The sequence below is a fragment of the Bufo gargarizans genome, chromosome 5 (genome assembly GCF_014858855.1).
Source record: "Bufo gargarizans isolate SCDJY-AF-19 chromosome 5, ASM1485885v1, whole genome shotgun sequence".
NCBI classification, from domain to species: domain Eukaryota; kingdom Metazoa; phylum Chordata; class Amphibia; order Anura; family Bufonidae; genus Bufo; species Bufo gargarizans.
The window spans coordinates 119,538,565-119,557,624 of NC_058084.1; the positions used below are offsets into that span (position 1 = coordinate 119,538,565).

At 44.4% G+C, this 19,060-nt stretch overlaps 1 protein-coding gene across 2 annotated transcripts in view; it reads right to left on the reverse strand.

Annotated features, from left to right (window-relative positions):
• LOC122938527 (chloride channel protein D-like) overlaps positions 1 to 19,060 on the reverse strand; it is a 215,097-nt gene that overhangs the window by 117,248 nt on the left and 78,789 nt on the right. For both annotated transcript variants that reach the window (XM_044294077.1, XM_044294078.1), the window contains one exon: positions 12,592 to 12,763. In XM_044294077.1, the coding sequence (XP_044150012.1) occupies positions 12,592 to 12,763 (172 nt within the window). The remainder of the gene's footprint in view (positions 1 to 12,591; positions 12,764 to 19,060) is intronic.

A 19,060-nucleotide genomic window follows, 5' to 3' on the forward strand; every position in this document is an offset into this window, starting at 1 on the left:
AACTATTTGATACATATGCAAATTAACTTGAGATGAGTCACGTTCAGGACTCAGCTCAGGTTAATTTTCATATATATCAAATCAGGTTTTTTACACAATAAAAGCACACAGAGCTATGGGGACTGGGTATTGCGGATGTGCTAGCGGCGATCTAGAAACCAATGTCCTCAGCTCTATACACAAAATCCCAGTGACAGGTTCCCTTTAAATTCAACTGTACTGCCATTCTTAGGATGGTGATACAGTAAAATACTGCAGCAGGGGCAACAGTATTTTGTGCTGCTCTGTGGTATTTGGTTCTGTTGGTGTGGTATGTTGTTCTGCACTACAGTATTGCTGTCCCTGCCTACTTCTGTAAGTTTGGACCCACCTACGATATAGCATCACTTTTAGTTTTTTGCTAGGGCCACTTTGAGTTCCCAGTCTGCCCCTTGAGCCCGCATCCGGGGCAAGATTTTTCTACCTAGGCCACAGATCCCTTGATAAAAGTCGTTATCCGACCAAAACATTGGGACTATTTTCATGGCCTCTTATATTGATGTATATTCTGGATGGAAACTAAGTACAAAACAATGTGAAACGGCACATTATGTATTAAAGCATCACTTGAAAAGAATTCCTTGGTGTGCCATAGATTTCTCCATTGAAGCCCCTGGAGACCAGCAGCTAATACTCCCAATGCCATCAGTAGAAGTCGTTTAGGGTTCGTGCAATCTGTAATTGTATACCGGCTGTTGTGATGTGCTGACAGAATACAAGTAAAGTTAGGACTGGCATCAGTCGCTTATGATCCGTCGTACGGATAAAAAAACATCCAACGTCGGGGGCAGGGGGCAGCCAATAGCAGGCCGCAATGGGAACGAGCCTCCCTAGTATAGCTGGTGACGCTAGGGATGCTTGTTCCCATCGCGGCCTGCTATTGTCTGCAAACCCCCCTCCCCGGACCACCGGATATTTTAATCCGTGCCATGGGCAGATGCAGCTCTCCAGCCCAGTTCCCCTCCAGCATGAGGAAGAAAATGCCTGAGTGGAACTGAAGCCAGAACTGATGCAATAGTTTTCTATGACAGTGTTCCTCAACCCCAGTCCTCAGGGCCCCCCGGCCGGTCATGATTTCAGGATTTCCTTAGTATTGAGCAGGTGATATAATTAGTGTCAGCGCATCAGGACTTACCACAGGTATTCATTCTGTGGGATATTCTTACATCATGACCAGCAGGTGGGCCCTGCAGACGAGTTGGGGAACACTGTTCAATGAGATTGCTCTCACACATCCGGTGCATCAATTGTGATGTTGGATGTCAAATAGTGCTGGACAAAAAAATGTTGCATGCTCAATGGATAGACGCAATATCTGTGCACATATGGCCTCATGCACACGACCGTTGTTTTGGTCCGCATCTGAGCCGCAGTTTTTGCGGCTTGGATGCGAACCCATTCACTTCAATGGGGCGGCAAAAGATGCAGACAGCACTCCGCATGCTGTCCGCATCCGGTGTTCCATTCCGTGGTCGGCGAAAAAAATATAACCTGTCCTATTCTTGTCCGTTTTGCGGACAAGAATAGGCAGTTATATCAATGGCTGTCCGTGCTGTTCCGCAAATGGCGGAACGCACACGGACGCCATCCGTGTTTTGCGGATCCGCAATTTGCGGACCACAAAACACACAACGGTCATGTGCATATATCAGTATGTGTCCAGTTATAGCATAAAACAACTGGCCAGACGCAACTGATATATGTGAACCTAGCCTAAGCATTACACACTGCCTATTCAAATCAATGGCTTGTCTCTGTTGTGTCAGACAGGACAGCTCCTCTGTAGATGCTATGGTCACGATATGAGGAGCCTGAACAGGGGACCCTGCTGTATTAACTCAGAATTCAAAAAAAAAGTTATCCACTTACATGTAAAATTCAGTGCCTGCTGGAGAACTCACTCTTGACACTAGGTGTCCATTTTTGATCATATAGAAGGGCTTGCAGCAGAGAACAGAATACTGCTGTGGTGATGTTGCTAAAGCCACATAGGACACGAATTTGGGCATATGCCCATGTGGTCTGCACAGCTCCCTTTCTGGGAGTGTAGGCCAGTCTGAGCTGTGGGAAAATGGGGATCAGTTGGAGCTGCTTGAGGAGCCGCTAGTGGAAATAGCAGAGTACCCCAAGAGCTGGAAAGATCCAGGGACATGAGATGCTTGAGAGATTCTTGTGGAGACACTGTGGGCAGCCTACTAAAGACAGTGTCTGATAGCAGGGACTGAGCTATAGGGACAGAGTGAGCCAAGTGCCTGCATGCATATACAGTGAGGCAGCAGTGAGACAGACCTGATGATATAAGAAGGAGCTGAGAGTGTCTCATGATCCATCAGCGAGAGATTACCCCGCTAAGCGCACTTGTCCTCACCTCAAGCGTAGTGAGGATGATTCCTTGTTGGAGTTGTTCCTGCTATGAACCCTGTGACCCTAGTGACCCTGAGATCCAGCATTTTCAGACCATTCTTTATGCCATGGACCTGCTCGGGAATGCTGTTGCTGATGGAGCCCCCTGGTGTGAGCGTTCTCTCCAGGTGGAGATAAGGCCCTGGACACCACAAGTGGTTACAAACCCCTTCAGGCCTAGAGGCTGTAATGTGGGTGGGCACCACCTGCAGCCCTGGATTTAGTAGGTGACCTGGGACTGTAACAGTCTGCACAGTCCAGCAATGGCCCCACTGTGAGGGCACTGATGATTGTGATGTACGGCGTCTTTGTTATTGTGTATCACAGAGACTGACCTGTTGCTAGTGGAGGCTACCAGTTGCGCACTGTGAGCTGTGGAGAGAGACTCTCCTGGTGCTAGGGGCAACTGCCTTAACCAAGGAGATTGCAGGGTTATTACTTACTTAGACTAATTCAGGAGTCATAACTACAGCCCTGTTACTGTTGGCAACCGTTTGTGGAATTGCTTTGCCAACTGCATAAAGAGACTGTTCTATTGCAATTGATAACCACCAAGCTCCATGCCTTACATCTGTGTGTAACTGATAAGCTCTTTGCCTCTGAGTTTGACCATCAAGTTGACACCCTCTATGAGTGTCACCACCAGAGATCTGAGAAGCTCTGACAGACGTTCTTCAGTACCTCTTGCTTGAGGTTCTTTTGTTTTGGTTTCGTTCTGTCATCTTGTTTCCCTCTCTCAGCTGTCATCTAGTTGCTCTGATTGCATCCCTTTATATCCCCTCCCATACTGCATTACTTTGCGGTTTATACAACTTCCTGGATTGTGCTCACTGCTAGATGCTGCAACTGCTGACTCTTCAGATAAGTCTGTTCTTTTATTTGTGTTTTCCTGTTGGCCTGATCCTAGGTGACCCTGACTACCTCCGTATTAGGTTTAGGGAGCCGGTGGTCGCGTCTCCTCACTATTATAGGGTTTTCAGGTGTCACACAGTCTAGGTACGAGGGCATGTGATTATCTATCATAAAGATCTTTGCATGGGCTGAGCAGTCAGGGAGAGCTCTAGGGCTTTTATAGGGCTCACCCTTATGTTCCTTAGTTTGGGATCAAGTCAGTCGGATCTTTTAGTTTTTAGATCTTTTTAGTCTTCTAGTTTTCTGCAACACCAACCGTAACAATGAGAGACTAACCACAAGCTTGTTGCCTCAATCTGAGTAAACCACTGTTCAAATTAAACCTTTCATAGTCCACCTGAGCCACTGTACCATCCTCAAGTGAGACACCTTGTAAAGCTCAAAAGGTCACACCTATACATTTCTGACCCTCTTACATGTCAGGTACTGATAAGACCACCCACTGGACTCCTGAGCCCAGAAAGACCAGGGATTTATGAATAGTTTACGTATCTGGTATGTATCTGCTTAATAAATTATATTTGCAAATGTCTGCATGCACACTTCTTTAATATACCTGCATCCTCTGGTGTATACCCAGAACATACATGCACAATGAAGAACATTTTGTCTACCGGCTGCAGTTTACTTCTATCAAAAGATTACAAACTGTCATAAAAAAGAGCATTAAAAAGTTCTGAAAAGATTTATCAAGTTGAAGGAAATTACAAGGTTTGGGCAAGTGAGTTACTCACCACTAATGCCCTTACTTCACTTGAATGGGTCCGCAAATCCAGAGATGCGTTGCGAAACGGAACGGAACCATGGAGTGCTTTTGTGGGGTTCCGTACCATGCTTCAGTTCCGCAAAAAGAAAGAACTTGTTCCATCTTTTTGCAGAACTGAGGGATCGCGGACCCCATTCAAGTGCGACTGGATCACGGTTGGTGCCCGTGCATTGCGGACCGCAATTTGCGGTCCGCAGCACGGGCACGGCCATCACACTTTCGTGTGAAAGAGGCCTTAGCCTTTTTTATTTAGCCAGCATGTTTGCTTCCACTGCAGTCTTTGCAGACTCCTTTAGTGACTAAGACAGCTTTGGGATCTCTTTAAGTATACCATTACCTTCCTCTGGATTTGTCATTGCTGTCTTATTAGAATTGTTTATATGCTTCATAAGTACATTTAATTAGGAGAAGATCTATGAATGCAGTTATGTTTATGAGAAAATCCAATTCACGCTTTGTTCCTTTAATATGAGAATTTAATAGCTTTCCATCTCTATTGGGCACTTGGGGAACTTGTTTATTGCCCTTTCGCAGATTACAGGTATTTTCACAGAGCCATTTGCTTTCATCCTCCAAAGTGCATCCCCAAGTCGCTTTTTTTTTAATGACTGAACCAATCGTAAGATAGATGCATACATTAACTTCATCGAATGGAAAAACGGAATTTGAAACAGTAGCAGTTTCTTGGTGAATATACCGATAAGATGAAATGAATTGATGCTTTCTTACACAAGGTAACTGTAATAGTGGTAACATTTATACAATATATCTGCATCATATATAGTAATGGGGGTCCATAGACCCCACAAGAGTAGCGGCCTTATTGTACCTGCTGCTCCACTGCACATACAGGCACATCACAGGTATCAAATACATTACCAAATATTAAATAGTCAAAAGCTAGACTATTCACAACAAGCCAGTAACCATATGTTTGTGCTGGGAATAGTAGTGCCACATTCACTACCCACATCTGGTGCTCAGTGTCAACATTCAGAATTAAGACCAGTTTCACGCTAGCACTAAACTGTTCCTTCCGGAGTCCATTGTATCTGGCATAGCTGGATACTACCTTTCCCGCCGAAGCCCATTGACTATAATGGGACCCAGACAGAAAAGTTTAGTGCTAGTGTGAAACCACGTCCACGTCACTCGGCATCTCGACTGAAAACCATCATTATTTTCAGTGCAGGAGGGAGTGATAGGTGACATCAAACGTCTTATCCTGCTTTTATACATTAAAATCAAGGTGTTTTTTATCCCATGTTACCAAATATCCCACTCAAATTTATATACCTCTATATGCTATCCCCAGTAGCATACCATGATAAAGCTCAAAGTACCCTTCAGCAGCATCTGATAACACCATTCAGCACAACATACCTCGCCAACAGCACCAAATAAATACCAATGGGCAGAACAGAATACCACCCAACAAAGCTAAACACCAGTGTGCAGGACAAGACACCTCCCCAGCAGCATTAAATACCGGTAAAATGTCTCCCATCAGCACTCAATAAATACCACCTTGCAGCACAAAATGCCTCCCATCAGCACTCAATAAATACCACCAGGGGCGTAGCTAGAAATGACTGGGCCCCATAGCAACATTTTTTTATGGGCCCCCCCTCCCGGATCTCCCACCCCAACATACCTCTCAGACCCCCACCCCTTCCAGAGCTCCCACCCAAACACCCTTCCAGGACCTCCCACCCCAACATCCCCACACCCCTCCTAGACCTCCCACCCCCACCCTAAATCTCCCACCGCCAGTCCCCAGATATAATGGTCCAGACATCAAGTGTCCTGCTCCCCCCTCCTGCCTATATAATGGTCCAGACCTCCAGGTTCATGCTTCTCCCTACTCCCCATATATTATGGTCCAGACCTCCAGGATCCTGCTTCCCCCTACTCCCCATATATAATGGTCCAGACCTCCAGGATCCTGCTTCCCCTTACTCCCAATATATAATGGTCCAGACCTCCAGTGTCCTGTTCCCCCCTATATAATGGTCCAGACCTCCAGGATCCTGCTCCCCCCTTCTTAAATATAATGGTCCAGACCTCCAGTGTCCTGTTCTCCCCTATATAATGGTCCAGACCAGACCTCCAGGGTCCTGCTCCACCCTTCTCCTTAAATGTACTGGTCCAGACCTCCAGGGTCCTGCTCCCCACTTCTCCTTAAATGTACTGGTCCAGACCTCCAAGGTGCTGCTCTCCCCTCCTCTCCAGATATAATGGTCCAGGACTCCAGAGTAAGTTTTACCAGTCCCAGAGTCAGCCAGCCCTCACCTCGCAGCCACTCGAACGTCCGCGCGCCCACACTCCAGCAGCGCTGCCAGGCCCAGCAGCACGCAGCTTCGCTGTGTGCTCTGCATCCTCCACTTCCGGCCAGTTTGACTGCCGCCCAGACTGGGAGCGGGACCACTCCATCTCCTCATTGCAGGTATGCCTCTCTGCCTCCGGCTGCGCCCTATCGCCCACAGCCTGCAGGCTGTTGCAGATAGCGCTTTCTCTATCTGTCCTGGAGGGGCCTGCAACCCTTGTAGCTACGCCACATGAATTAAAAAATATATATAATCCTCAGCCGGCGGCCCGGGCCCCCAATGGCGTAGGGCCCCATAGCCATTGCTATGGCTGCTATGGTGATCCCTACGCCCATGAATACCACCTTGCAGCACAAAATGTCTCCCATCAGCACCAAATAATACCACACATTATGGGGGCACTATGAGGAAGGGAGAAATAGGAGCACTATGGGGGCATCTACTGGGGGGACTATATAGGGGCATTTTATACTGGCACATTATGGGGGGGCACTATGGGGAAATTAGCTCAACTGGGGGCACTAAGAGGGAGTCTTTTTTTGTACTGTCACATAGAATAGGGGCATTTTTGTACTCGTTTACAGTATTAGGGGGGCATTTTTGCATTGCCACACGTTATAATTGGGCATTTTTATGTACTGACACATATTAGGGGGCATTTTGCTACTGTCACAATATAAGGAAAATTATTACTACTGGGAAGATTATGGTGAGCTTTATTATTGAATAAAAAAGCGATCAAAAAGGTGTATGTATCAAAAATGGTAAAAACTACAGCTTGTCCCGTTTTGTTCCTTATATATATATATAATTTTGGGTGCGTTGTGCAAAATGCCACAAGGGGGCCTACTGAGACTTTATGGGCCAAGGGCCCACATGAACCTGGGGCTGGCTCTGGTGAAGGACCAGAGATTATGTCATCACAGCCAAGTCCTTTAGCCCTCGTAACCTTGGAACTGCACTGATACAACAGAGCTTGCATTATCAGTGCTCGGGCCACCGAGAAATAAAAAACAATCTTAACCCTTTTAACACTTTTTTCACCACTTCTAGACAAGAGAATGAGGCCAGTTCGCAGCAATGGCATGGATTGCCTCTGTGATCTCCACACCCAACAGTGTTCAACTTTCTTTATAAGCTGAGCAGAGATCAAAGTGAGTTAAATCCTATAACCATGCACAAACTATGAACTGCTATAACCAGGCCTGGACTGGCAATCTGCCCTATGGGGGCTGGTCACACAGTGGGCCACCTGCCCACCTGTATTGAAAAGCAAAACTTCAGTGAATTTGCTGAAATTTGTGCAGACCCGCATTATTCCTAATGCAATTCTATATAAATTGCAGCAAAAACCAAATAAAAACACATATACGATGGGTGTAACAGTTTATGGAGAGCAGTCTATGTGAGAAAGAATAGATCATGGGGAGCAATCCTTTTAGTCCCGGCCCCACACAGTGAAGCTCCTTATAGCAAGAAATATGTATTGTGTTAATGTTGCACTTACTCATCCTGTCCTGTGCCATAATAAAATAATATGAATAATTCTGTCTTCATATAGTTATGAATGATTTGGAAAAATGTCCTTCAACACCACATACAAAATGCATCTATCACGTATAATAAATAGCTGACTATTTCCTTTCACACAGTGTCTTTCAGATTGTTTACACTGGTTCTTTCCAAATGGAAGATTATAAATTAAAAGCCAAGAATAACTAGATTTTTGGACCTGGTTAGCAAATATGGATAATATGTATGCACCAGACGTCCTTTTAAGAGATGTTTGCCACATTTAAATCCTCTGTCCCATAACAAAACCTTCTAAATTTCAGACAGAAACGAACACATGTTTTCTCTGGGGCTGTCATTTATCACGGCGTTGGAACCAAGCAGTAGAACCGATGGCAAAAGGCAAGTAACAATCCGAATATTAGGAACTTAACTTGATAATGCATCCTGTAATGGAGCTGTGATTTTAGCTTCAACTAGGCTGCGGTTGAGCAATGTCCTGGTTCTGTGGACGGTGGTTAACAGCAAATATCTAGAAACATCTACCCTGATCTCTGTATTAATATATACATTAATTCTATTAACATACCAAAAATAAGTAAAAATGTGTTGACTGGGGCTTTGCAGCAGCATTATATACTGTATATTGCATATACAGATAGTAATTTCCAAATATAATGTTATTAAGAAGAATGCTATCTCTGTCCCTTGTAAAGGTGCCGATAATAACCTGCAATGTCACGATGAAGTTACTATGACGCTGGTTATTTAACCCCATCCTCTGTGTTTAAAGGAGCTTGTGCAAGTTTGAAGGGGGGTCAGAATGCCAGTATTCTATCTGTAATGCCTGTATTCCTTCCCCACTCAGCTTCTAGCAGTGTTAGTGGTGACGTCAACGGCACTGATGGGTGCGCGTTAGCACTGCCCTAGCCATTTTTCAGGCTAGGGCAGCGTTAAAGCCTACCCATTAGTGCCGATGACGTCACTGGTCTCACTGCTAAACACAAGCCTTCACCTAGCTTACCAATGGAGAGCCTAAAACATCACCGGATCTCCAGTAAAAGCTCTTGCACTGTGCAATTCAGCGCAGGTGTGCTGCTACGTGGTAAAAATCTATATAGTTTAATTCATTGAACCATTCATATATTCTACAAACCGGATTCCCAAAAAGTTGGGACACTAAACAAATTGTGAATAAAAACTGAATGCAATGATGTGGAGATGGCAAATGTCAATATTTTATTTGCAATAGAACGTAGATGACAGATCAAACGTTTAATCCAAGTAAATGTATCATTTTAAAGGAAAAATACGTTGATTCAAATTTTCACGGTGTCAACAAATCCCCAAAAAGTTGGGACAAGTAGCAATAAGAGGCTGGAAAAAGTAAATTTGAGCATAACGAAGAGCTGGAAGACCAATTAACACTAATTAGGTCAATTGGCAACATGATTGGGTATAAAAAGAGCTTCTCAGAGTGGCAGTGTCTCTCAGAAGCCAAGATGGATAGAGGATCACCAATTCCCACAATGTTGCGCAGAAAGATAGTGGAGCAATATCAGAAAGGTGTTACCCAGCGAAAAATTGCAAAGACTTTGCATCTATCATCATCAACTGTGCATAACATCATCCGAAGATTCAGAGAATCTGGAACAATCTCTGTGCGTAAGGGTCAAGGCCGTAAAACCATACTGGATGCCTGTGATCTCCGGGCCCTTAAACGACACTGCACCACAAACAGGAATGCTACTGTAAAGGAAATCACAGAATGGGCTCAGGAATACTTCCAGAAACCATTGTCCGTGAACACAATCCACCGTGCCATCCGCCGTTGCCAGCTGAAACTCTACAGTGCAAAGAAGAAGCCATTTCTAAGCAAGATCCACAAGCTCAGGCGTTTTCACTGGGCCAGGGATCATTTAAAATGGAGTGTGGCAAAATGGAAGACTGTTCTGTGGTCAGACATGTCACAATTCGAAGTTCTTTTTGTAAATCTGGGACGCCATGTCATCCGGACCAAAGAGGACAAGGACAACCCAAGTTGTTATCAATGCTCAGTTCAGAAGCCTGCATCTCTGTTGGTATGGGGTTGCATGAGTGCGTGTGGCATGGGCAGCTTGCATGTCTGGAAAGGCACCATCAATGCAGAAAAATATATTCAGGTTCTAGAACAACATATGCTCCCATCCAGACGTCATCTCTTTCAGGGAAGACCCTGCATTTTTCAACAAGATAATGCCAGACCACATTCTGCATCAATCACAACATCATGGCTGCGTAGGAGAAGGATCCGGGTACTGAAATGGCCAGTCTGCAGTCCAGATCTTTCACCTATAGAGAACATTTGGCGCATCATAAAGAGGAAGGTGCAACAAAGAAGGCCCAAGACGATTGAACAGTTAGAGGCCTGTATTAGACAAGAATGGGAGAGCATTCCTATTTCTAAACTTGAGACGTCTGTTGAGTGTTGTAAGAAGGGGAGATGCCACACAACTTACACGGATAAATTTGTGTGTTGGTGAGTTCAAGCTATCTTATAAGGATTGTCCGCAGTGATTATATCTGCTTATACAGGTCAGGTATAGAGGTCTCACTAGGCATAAATCGCTATTACAACAATCGGAGTCAGAATAGCAGGGCAAAGTAGAGCACCGGATCATGATATGCTCCGATGCTCATGTCAGAGGGACTGAATGGGAGAAGATGAGGATATGTCCGTGTTAAGCTCTGAACCTGGACAACCCCTTTAAAGGGGTTGTGCAAGTTTGGCCAGACCCATGAAGGGAAGCATACTTACCTGCTTCCCGATGCTGGCTCCCCGCTCCTTCTCTTCCAGGCCTGGGCTGCTACACTGAGCTCCCTCGCTGTAAATATTCGGTTTGCACAGCTACAGCCAGTTGCCTGTTTATGGTTATTTGGCACCAAGAAAGGGCACCCTTCCCCAAAGGGGCACCGCTATTCTTCCCTTTAAGTTACCTGGAACAATTATTTATGGGGGCACTATCTATCTGGCACTAGTGTTTTATTATTATTTGCCTTGTATAGTCTTATCATTGCCAATATTGAGACTTGTATAGTGTGTTTTGTTTAGTAACAGTATGGAGATAATATATGGTCCTTCAATAGCGGTATTATTTGATAACTATATATGGATCTAAATCTTTTTTTTGTGTGGGGGGTGGGACATGTGCCTTAGGGCTTGTGCTCCTGAAAGCCCCTGGCAGCCATTAATGCTTTCAACACTGACTCCTGAATTGACTGAATGTGGTTGTGTTGTTGGTACCATAGTCCATTATTTGGGTCCCCACTTTTAATTTTGCACCGGGTCACACTTTGTCTGTAAACGGCCCGGATAAAAAGTTAGTGTTCATGGGTCCCATAAAAAAAATAATAGAAGAAGAGATCTGTCCACAAGATCATGGCTCGATTGTAGTTTATGTAGTAGGTGTGGATGCAGCAGTCTCCATCCAGTATAATGTAGTTCTGTGCTGTATGCAATGATAGAATACACTCAGCCATGTGTGTCAGGCAATTATTGACTCTTCACAGTGATTTCCAATTAGATGTTTTCCAGGTTACCACCGAGTGTTCATTTGGGGGCATGGTTTGAGTGGTGGTAGGCATACTGTGCCTACAGGACTGTGAAAACTAATTCCAATCAGGGGCCCCTGATGTTTTGTCCCTGGCCCTGAATGTCCTGCCTGCCTGTTAGATATAACTGCATTGCCGTCCTCAGGGCAAGCATTATAACAGTAGGGGGCAATATAACTACAGGGGCACTTCAGGCGGGGGCGCTTCAGGGTGAGAATTATAACAGTAGGGGTAATATAAATACTGGGGGCACTGTATTTTAAATCCAGGGGACATTAGGCGTTCTTATAACTACTGGGGGCTCTATAGGAGGGATCTGCATTATTTCTACTAAGAGCACTATGGGGGGCTTATTACTTCTGAGGGGTCTGTAGAGAGCTTTATTACCACTGGGGGAATAATAGGGGGCCCTATTTCTACTGGGGGCTCTGTTAGGGCATTATTAATACTGGAGGGCTCTTCTACTAATGGAGGCACTCTTGGGGAGCACTATCACTGTTGGGGGCACTGTAGGGGGCAGTATTACTAATGAGAGCATTCTAGAAGGAAATTACTATTGGTGGGACTATGAGGAGTACTGTTACTATGAGGGGCACTCATTTTTCTTCAGTATAGTATTTGGGGGTTCAGAAAAGCAAGGAAGCTAAGATGTCTGTGTGTCACACTCTGCAGAGACGAGGCGGCTGAGAAAAGTGTCCGGACCAAATGGAGAAGATGATGACAAAGAAGATTTACATCATAGGAGACGTCACCTGGGAGGCACTGGGTGTGAGAGGTATGGTCTGCTGTATAGCAAGTACAGCAAAATGTCTTCAGTGCTAGTGTTTGCGGGGGGAGGGGGGGTGGGGGTGCGGTTGTTCAACTTAGAGAATTGGGCCCCGGATCTTTTGAGACCTTAGCAACATCCCTGATTCCAATACTGCTGCTGCACATTATTTAAAGTGGATTCAAATCATGGCTTCACTTTATGACATATTTTAAGTTAACTTAAATCACAATAATTGTTTCAGATACATGGCAGAGGAGTTTACTTGTACTTACCATAATAACACTAAGAGATATGGTCAGTCTGGAAACACCACCGAAATAAGCAGCTGAACCAAGTACTGCAAACAATCCAGGGTCGATCCATTGCCCATACCCATCAGTTTGAATGCCAAACAAGTACACCATAATTAACCCAACAATCCTGCCGAACAATGCTCCAGTGTACCTGCAAAAGAGGACCCGTGAGACACCCTGTTCATCAATTATATATAATAGAGAAAACCTGTCACCAGTGACATCACTATATAACAATGGGTAGTGTCAAATTGGTTTTTATCACCTGATGCAACTCTGCCTTTCATTTGTAGCTCGGCAGTTCCCCTGCAAAGAAATTCCATATTTTTAGTAATCTGAATTGAGTGAGGCTTTAGTACTACAAAGGCATCACCATTGCTCTCGGTGCACTCAAAGCCTGCTCCTCTCTCTTGTTAGCCCTTACCTCGGATTGACATGGCCAGGCGAGATTATGTCACCACTGCTTGGCTCCATCAATCAGATGTCCGAAGTAATGGCTGGCAAGATAGAGGAGCAGGGCTTGAGTGCATTAGCAACACCACTGTTGCACTATATCCTCATTTGCATATTGCTAAAAAACAGAATCTCTTTGCACAGGAATTGGTAATCTACAAATAAAGAGCAGCATTGTTATCAAGGGAGGAAAACCGATTTGACATTGCCCTCAGTTACATAGTGATAGACTATATATATATACAGTACAGACCAAATGTTTGGACACACCTCATTCAAAGAGTTTTCTTTATTTTCATGACTATGAAAATTGTAGATTGACACTGAAGGCATCAAAACTATGAATTAACACATGTGGAATTATACACTACGTGCAGAATTATTAGGCAAATGAGTATTTTGACCACATCATCCTCTTTATGCATGTTGTCTTACTCCAAGCTGTATAGGCTCGAAAGCCTACTACCAATTAAGCATATTAGGTGATGTGCATCTCTGTAATGAGAAGGGGTGTGGTCTAATGACATCAACACTCTATATCAGGTGTGCATAATTATTAGGCAACTTCCTTTCCTTTGGCAAAATGGGTCAAAAGAAGGACTTGACAGGCTCAGAAAAGTCAAAAATAGTGAGATATCTTGCAGAGGGATGCAGCACTCTTAAAATTGCAAAGCTTCTGAAGCGTGATCATCGAACAATCAAGCGTTTCATTCAAAATAGCCAACAGGGTCGCAAGAAGCGTGTGGAAAAACCAAGGCGCAAAATAACTGCCCATGAACTGAGAAAAGTCAAGCGTGCAGCTGCCAAGATGCCACTTGCCACCAGTTTGGCCATATTTCAGAGCTGCAACATCACTGGAGTGCCCAAAAGCACAAGGTGTGCAATACTCAGAGACATGGCCAAGGTAAGAAAGGCTGAAAGACGACCACCACTGAACAAGACACACAAGCTGAAACGTCAAGACTGGGCCAAGAAATATCTCAAGACTGATTTTTCTAAGGTTTTATGGACTGATGAAATGAGAGTGAGTCTTGATGGGCCAGATGGCTGGATTGGTAAAGGGCAGAGAGCTCCAGTCTGACTCAGATGCCAGCAAGGTGGAGGTGGAGTACTGGTTTGGGCTGGTATCATCAAAGATGAGCTTGTGGGGCCTTTTTGGGTTGAGGATGGAGTCAAGCTCAACTCCCAGTCCTACTGCCAGTTTCTGGAAGACACCTTCTTCAAGCAGTGGTACAGGAAGAAGTCTGCAAGGTAAGAAAAACATGATTTTCATGCAGGACAATGCTCCATCACACGCGTCCAAGTACTCCACAACGTGGCTGGCAAGAAAGGGTATAAAAGAAGAAAATCTAATGACATGGCCTCCTTGTTCACCTGTTCTGAACCCCATTGAGAACCTGTGGTCCATCATCAAATGTGAGATTTACAAGGAGGGAAGACAGTACACCTCTCTGAACAGTGTCTGGGAGGCTGTGGTTGCTGCTGCACGCAATGTTGATGGTGAACAGATCAAAACACTGACAGAATCCATAGATGGCAGGCTTTTGAGTGTCCTTGCAAAGAAAGGTGGCTATATTGGTCACTGATTTGTTTTTGTTTTGTTTTTGAATGTCAGAAATGTATATTTGTGAATGTTGAGATGTTATATTGGTTTCACTGGTAAAAATAAATAATTGAAATGGGTATTTTTTGTTAAGTTGCCTAATAATTATGTACAGTAATAGTCACCTGCACACACAGATATCCCCCTAAAATAGCTAAAACTAAAAACAAACTAAAAACTACTTCCAAAAATATTCAGCTTTGATATTAATGAGTTTTTTGGGTTCATTGAGAACATGGTTGTTGTTCAATAATAAAATTAATCCTCAAAAATACAACTTGCCTAATAATTCTGCACTCCCTGTATACATAACAAAAATGTGTGAAACAACTGAAAATATGTCATATTCTAGGTTCTTCAAAGTAGCCACCTTTTGCTTTGATTACTGCTTTGCACACTCTTGGCATTCTCTTGATGAGCTTCAAGATGTAGTCACCTGAAATGGTCTTCCAACAGTCTTGAAGGAGTTCCCAGAGATGCTTAGCACTTGTTGGCCCTCTTGCCTTCACTCTGCGGTCCAGCTCACCCTAAACCATCTCGATTGGGTTCAGGTCCGGTGACTGTGGAGGCCAGGTCATCTGGCGCAGCACCCCATCACTCTCCTTCATGGTCAAATAGCCCTTACACAGCCTGGAGGTGTGTTTGGGGTCATTGTCCTGTTGAAAAATAAATGATGGTCCAACTAAACGCAAACCGGATGGAATAGCATGCCGCTGCAAGATGCTCTGGTAGCCATGCTGGTTCAGTATGCCTTCAATTTTGAATAAATCCCCAACAGTGTCACCAGCAAAGCACCCCCACACCATCACACCTCCTCCTCCATGCTTCACGGGTGGAACCAGGCATGTAGAGTCCATCCGTTGACCTTTTCTGCGTCGCACAAAAACACGGTGGTTGGAACCAAAGATCTCAAATTTAGACTCATCAGACCAAAGCACAGATTTCCACTGGTCTAATGTCCATTCCTTGTGTTCTTTAGCCCAAACAAGTCTCTTCTGCTTGTTGTCTGTCCTTAGCAGTGGTTTCCTAGCAGATATTCTACCATGAAGGCCTGATTCACACAGTCTCCTCTTAACAGTTGTTCTAGAGATGTGTCTGCTGCTAGAACTCTGTGTGGCATTGACCTGGTCTCTAATCTGAACTGCTGTTAACCTGCTATTTCTGAGGATGGTGACTCGGATGAACTTATCCTCCGCAGCAGAGGTGACTCTTGGTCTTCCTTTCCTGGGGCGGTCCGCATGTGAGCCAGTTTCTTTGTAGCGCTTGATGGTTTTTGTGACTGCACTTGGGGACACTTTCAAAGTTTTCCCAATTTTTTGGACTAACTGATCTTCATTTCTTAAAGTAATGATGGCCACTCGTTTTTCTTTACTTAGCTGCTTTTTTCTTGCCATAATACACATTCTAACAGTCTATTCAGTAGGACTATCAGCTGTGTATCCACCTGACTTCTCCACAACGCAACTGATGGTCTCAACCCCATTTATAAGGCAAGAAATCCCACTTATTAAACCTGACAGGGCACACCTGTGAAGTGAAAATCATTTCAGGTGACTACCTCTTGAAGCTCATCAAGAGAATGCCAAGAGTGTGCAAAGCAGTAATTAAAGCAAAAGGTGGCTACTTTGAAGAACCTAGAATATGACATATTTTCAGTTGTTTCACACTTTTTTGTTATGTATATAATTCCACATGTGTTAATTCATAGTTTTGATGCCTTCAGTGTGAATCTACAATTTTCATAGTCATGAAAATAAAGAAAACTCTTTGAATGAGAAGGTGTGTCCAAACTTTTGGTCTATACTGTATATATATATATATATATATATATATATATATGTTCAGAGCGGAGACCATAATTCATATACCAAGTAGCAATTTATGCTTTAAATATATACAACAAAAGGTATTATCCAACAGTAGATACAACAGTTTTATTCTCTCTCTCTCTCTGTATGCCGCTGCTTGTGCACTCAGGTCTCGGCAGGAGTAGATGACCATAGACTCTACAGGGAAATTTATCGGTGGGCCAATAACTAAGGGGCCGCCAGAGCCCTCCTGACGGCCATCAGCCAAGTAAGTGATGATCTGTCTCTTGTCGTTGGAGGACAGGAACAAATAATTTTGTACAAAATGCATTTGCCAAGAATCTCACATTTATAACGGAGCATTAGCATTAGTACATTTTTATAGTGAGTATGGCACTATTGCATTTACTTTATTATTTGTGTTTGCAGAGTGCTGTTGCATTGTGTTTGTTTTGCGCTTTCAGCCATGGCGACTTGCACCTGCGCACTGGGATGTGCTGACTGACCCAATTTTTTCCTTTGCAGTCTACATTGGAGGTGTGGCTGACTCCATTGGTCGTGCACTTCTAACTAACCTGTCTGTCACATAGACTGATTTTAAATACTGCAAGCATAAAGTTGAAGCCTGCTCTCCCTGCATTTATTGGAGGCCATTTGGCACCAGGAGAGGTGGAATACAGAGAGGAATAAGCAAGCTTGTGGAGCGTGCATTCCCTGAATTTAATGGAGGTCATTGTGACACCAAAAGAGGTATAGTATAGTGTAGGCTCTGCATGGATGTGGAACCTGCATCCCCTGAATTTAATGGAGGCCAGTATGGCACCAGAGGAAGTAGTACTTAGTGTAGTACATTTTCTATAGTAAGTATGGCACTGTTGTAATTAAATTGTTATTTGTGTTTGCAGAGTGCTGTTGCATTGTGTTTGTTTTTGAATGATCTGTCATTCCCAGAGTTAAAGGGGTTGTCCAAGTTATATTTATTGATGACCTATCCTCAGGATAGGTCATCAATATCAGATCGGAGGGGGTCCGACACCCAGCCCCCCCGCCGATCAGCTGTTTGAAGAGAAGGCATGCGCGGTGTCAGCGCTGCCTCCTCTTCACTGTTTACCTTCTAGCCGTTGCATCTGCAGTGGTGAGCAGGTGTAATTACACCCAAGCTGTCCCATTCATTTCAATAGGAAGGCTTGGGTGTAATTACACCTGCTCACCACTGCAGATGCAACGGCTAGAAGGTAAACAGTGAAGAGGAGGCAGCGCTGACACCGCACACGCCTTCTCTTCAAACAGCTGATCGGAGGGTGTGCCGGGTGTCGGACCCCCGCCGATCTGATATTGATGACCTATCCTGAGGATAGGTTATCAATAAATATGACTTGGACAACCCCTTTAATTAATGCTGGGGGCATTTCTGATTCCTGAATTCAACTGTTTTACCATCCTGAGGCAACTGAGAAGAAGGACAGAATGTGGCAGCTGAGCTGGCACCACAGAGGAGCAGCTTCTGACAAGGTATTTTGTGCTACACTGTGGCTTTTGATGCTGCTTAGGCAGTTTATTGTGTTGCACTGAAGCAATTGGCTCTGCTGGGGTGGTATTTTGCCGTCTGTCAATTTGGATCCGCCTACAACATGTGGCCACTTTTAGTTTTTTTTTCCAGGGTCACTTTAAGTTCTCAGTCTGCCCTGGATTTTGGACGGCGATGGTTATGATCCACCTATGAACCAGTATAGGAAGTGGTTTACTTTAACAACTGTGCATCCAATGAGTTACTTCCAATACAGTTTCCAGGGCAGTTCATGACCAATAGTGCCCACATCTGAGCGTACAGTAATACTGCTGAACAGGGTTAGAATGGCCCACGAGAGGATCTGAGGATCCTCTTTGGGCCCAAGCTCAGGTACAACAAAGGATCCTTAATAAAACAGGGTACCTAAGATCAGGCAGAAGAGAATTTCACTTGGTGTCGATTTTGGAATAAGATCAGGGGTGGACCTAAAATGTATTTATTTTTTTGTACCAGAACCAGCCTGGTGGCGAGGAAGAACACGCATCGGGACACACGATTCTTTGAGAGTAATGGCCACAATAGGATACTTACAGGGTTTAGCCACCTAGAGGTGGGGTCGCCCCTGTCTGGGTGGGTGCTCCGCCTGTAGGCAGGGGTACTAGAGGGAGATCTTAGGGTGGTTCTTAACTGTGAATTCTGCAGTGACCTTCACCAACTCTATGAATTCATCTGACTGTAAGTAAGGACCTAAGAAATTTGAGGTCCCATCTACGTTGCACCCTGTGAGTGTCTGAGGTGACCCTTGTTTCCTTAACACAGTATTATCTGTGAGGTTGTCTTTTATATCATTTGTTAATTTAAATGTAAAAATGTAATTTAATATATGTGACACAGTGAGAGGTTTTGTCTTGGTATTTTCCTCCCAGCATGTGCTGCTGGGCTGATTTACAGCCAAGTGAGGTCAAATACTGGACCGGATTTTAAGTGCCAATCTGGGTTTTAGCAGCACCGGGCTGTCCTTAAATAAGCAGCTGGGCTCAGAAGCCAGTTCTCTGTGTTGGGATCTGGGAGCCT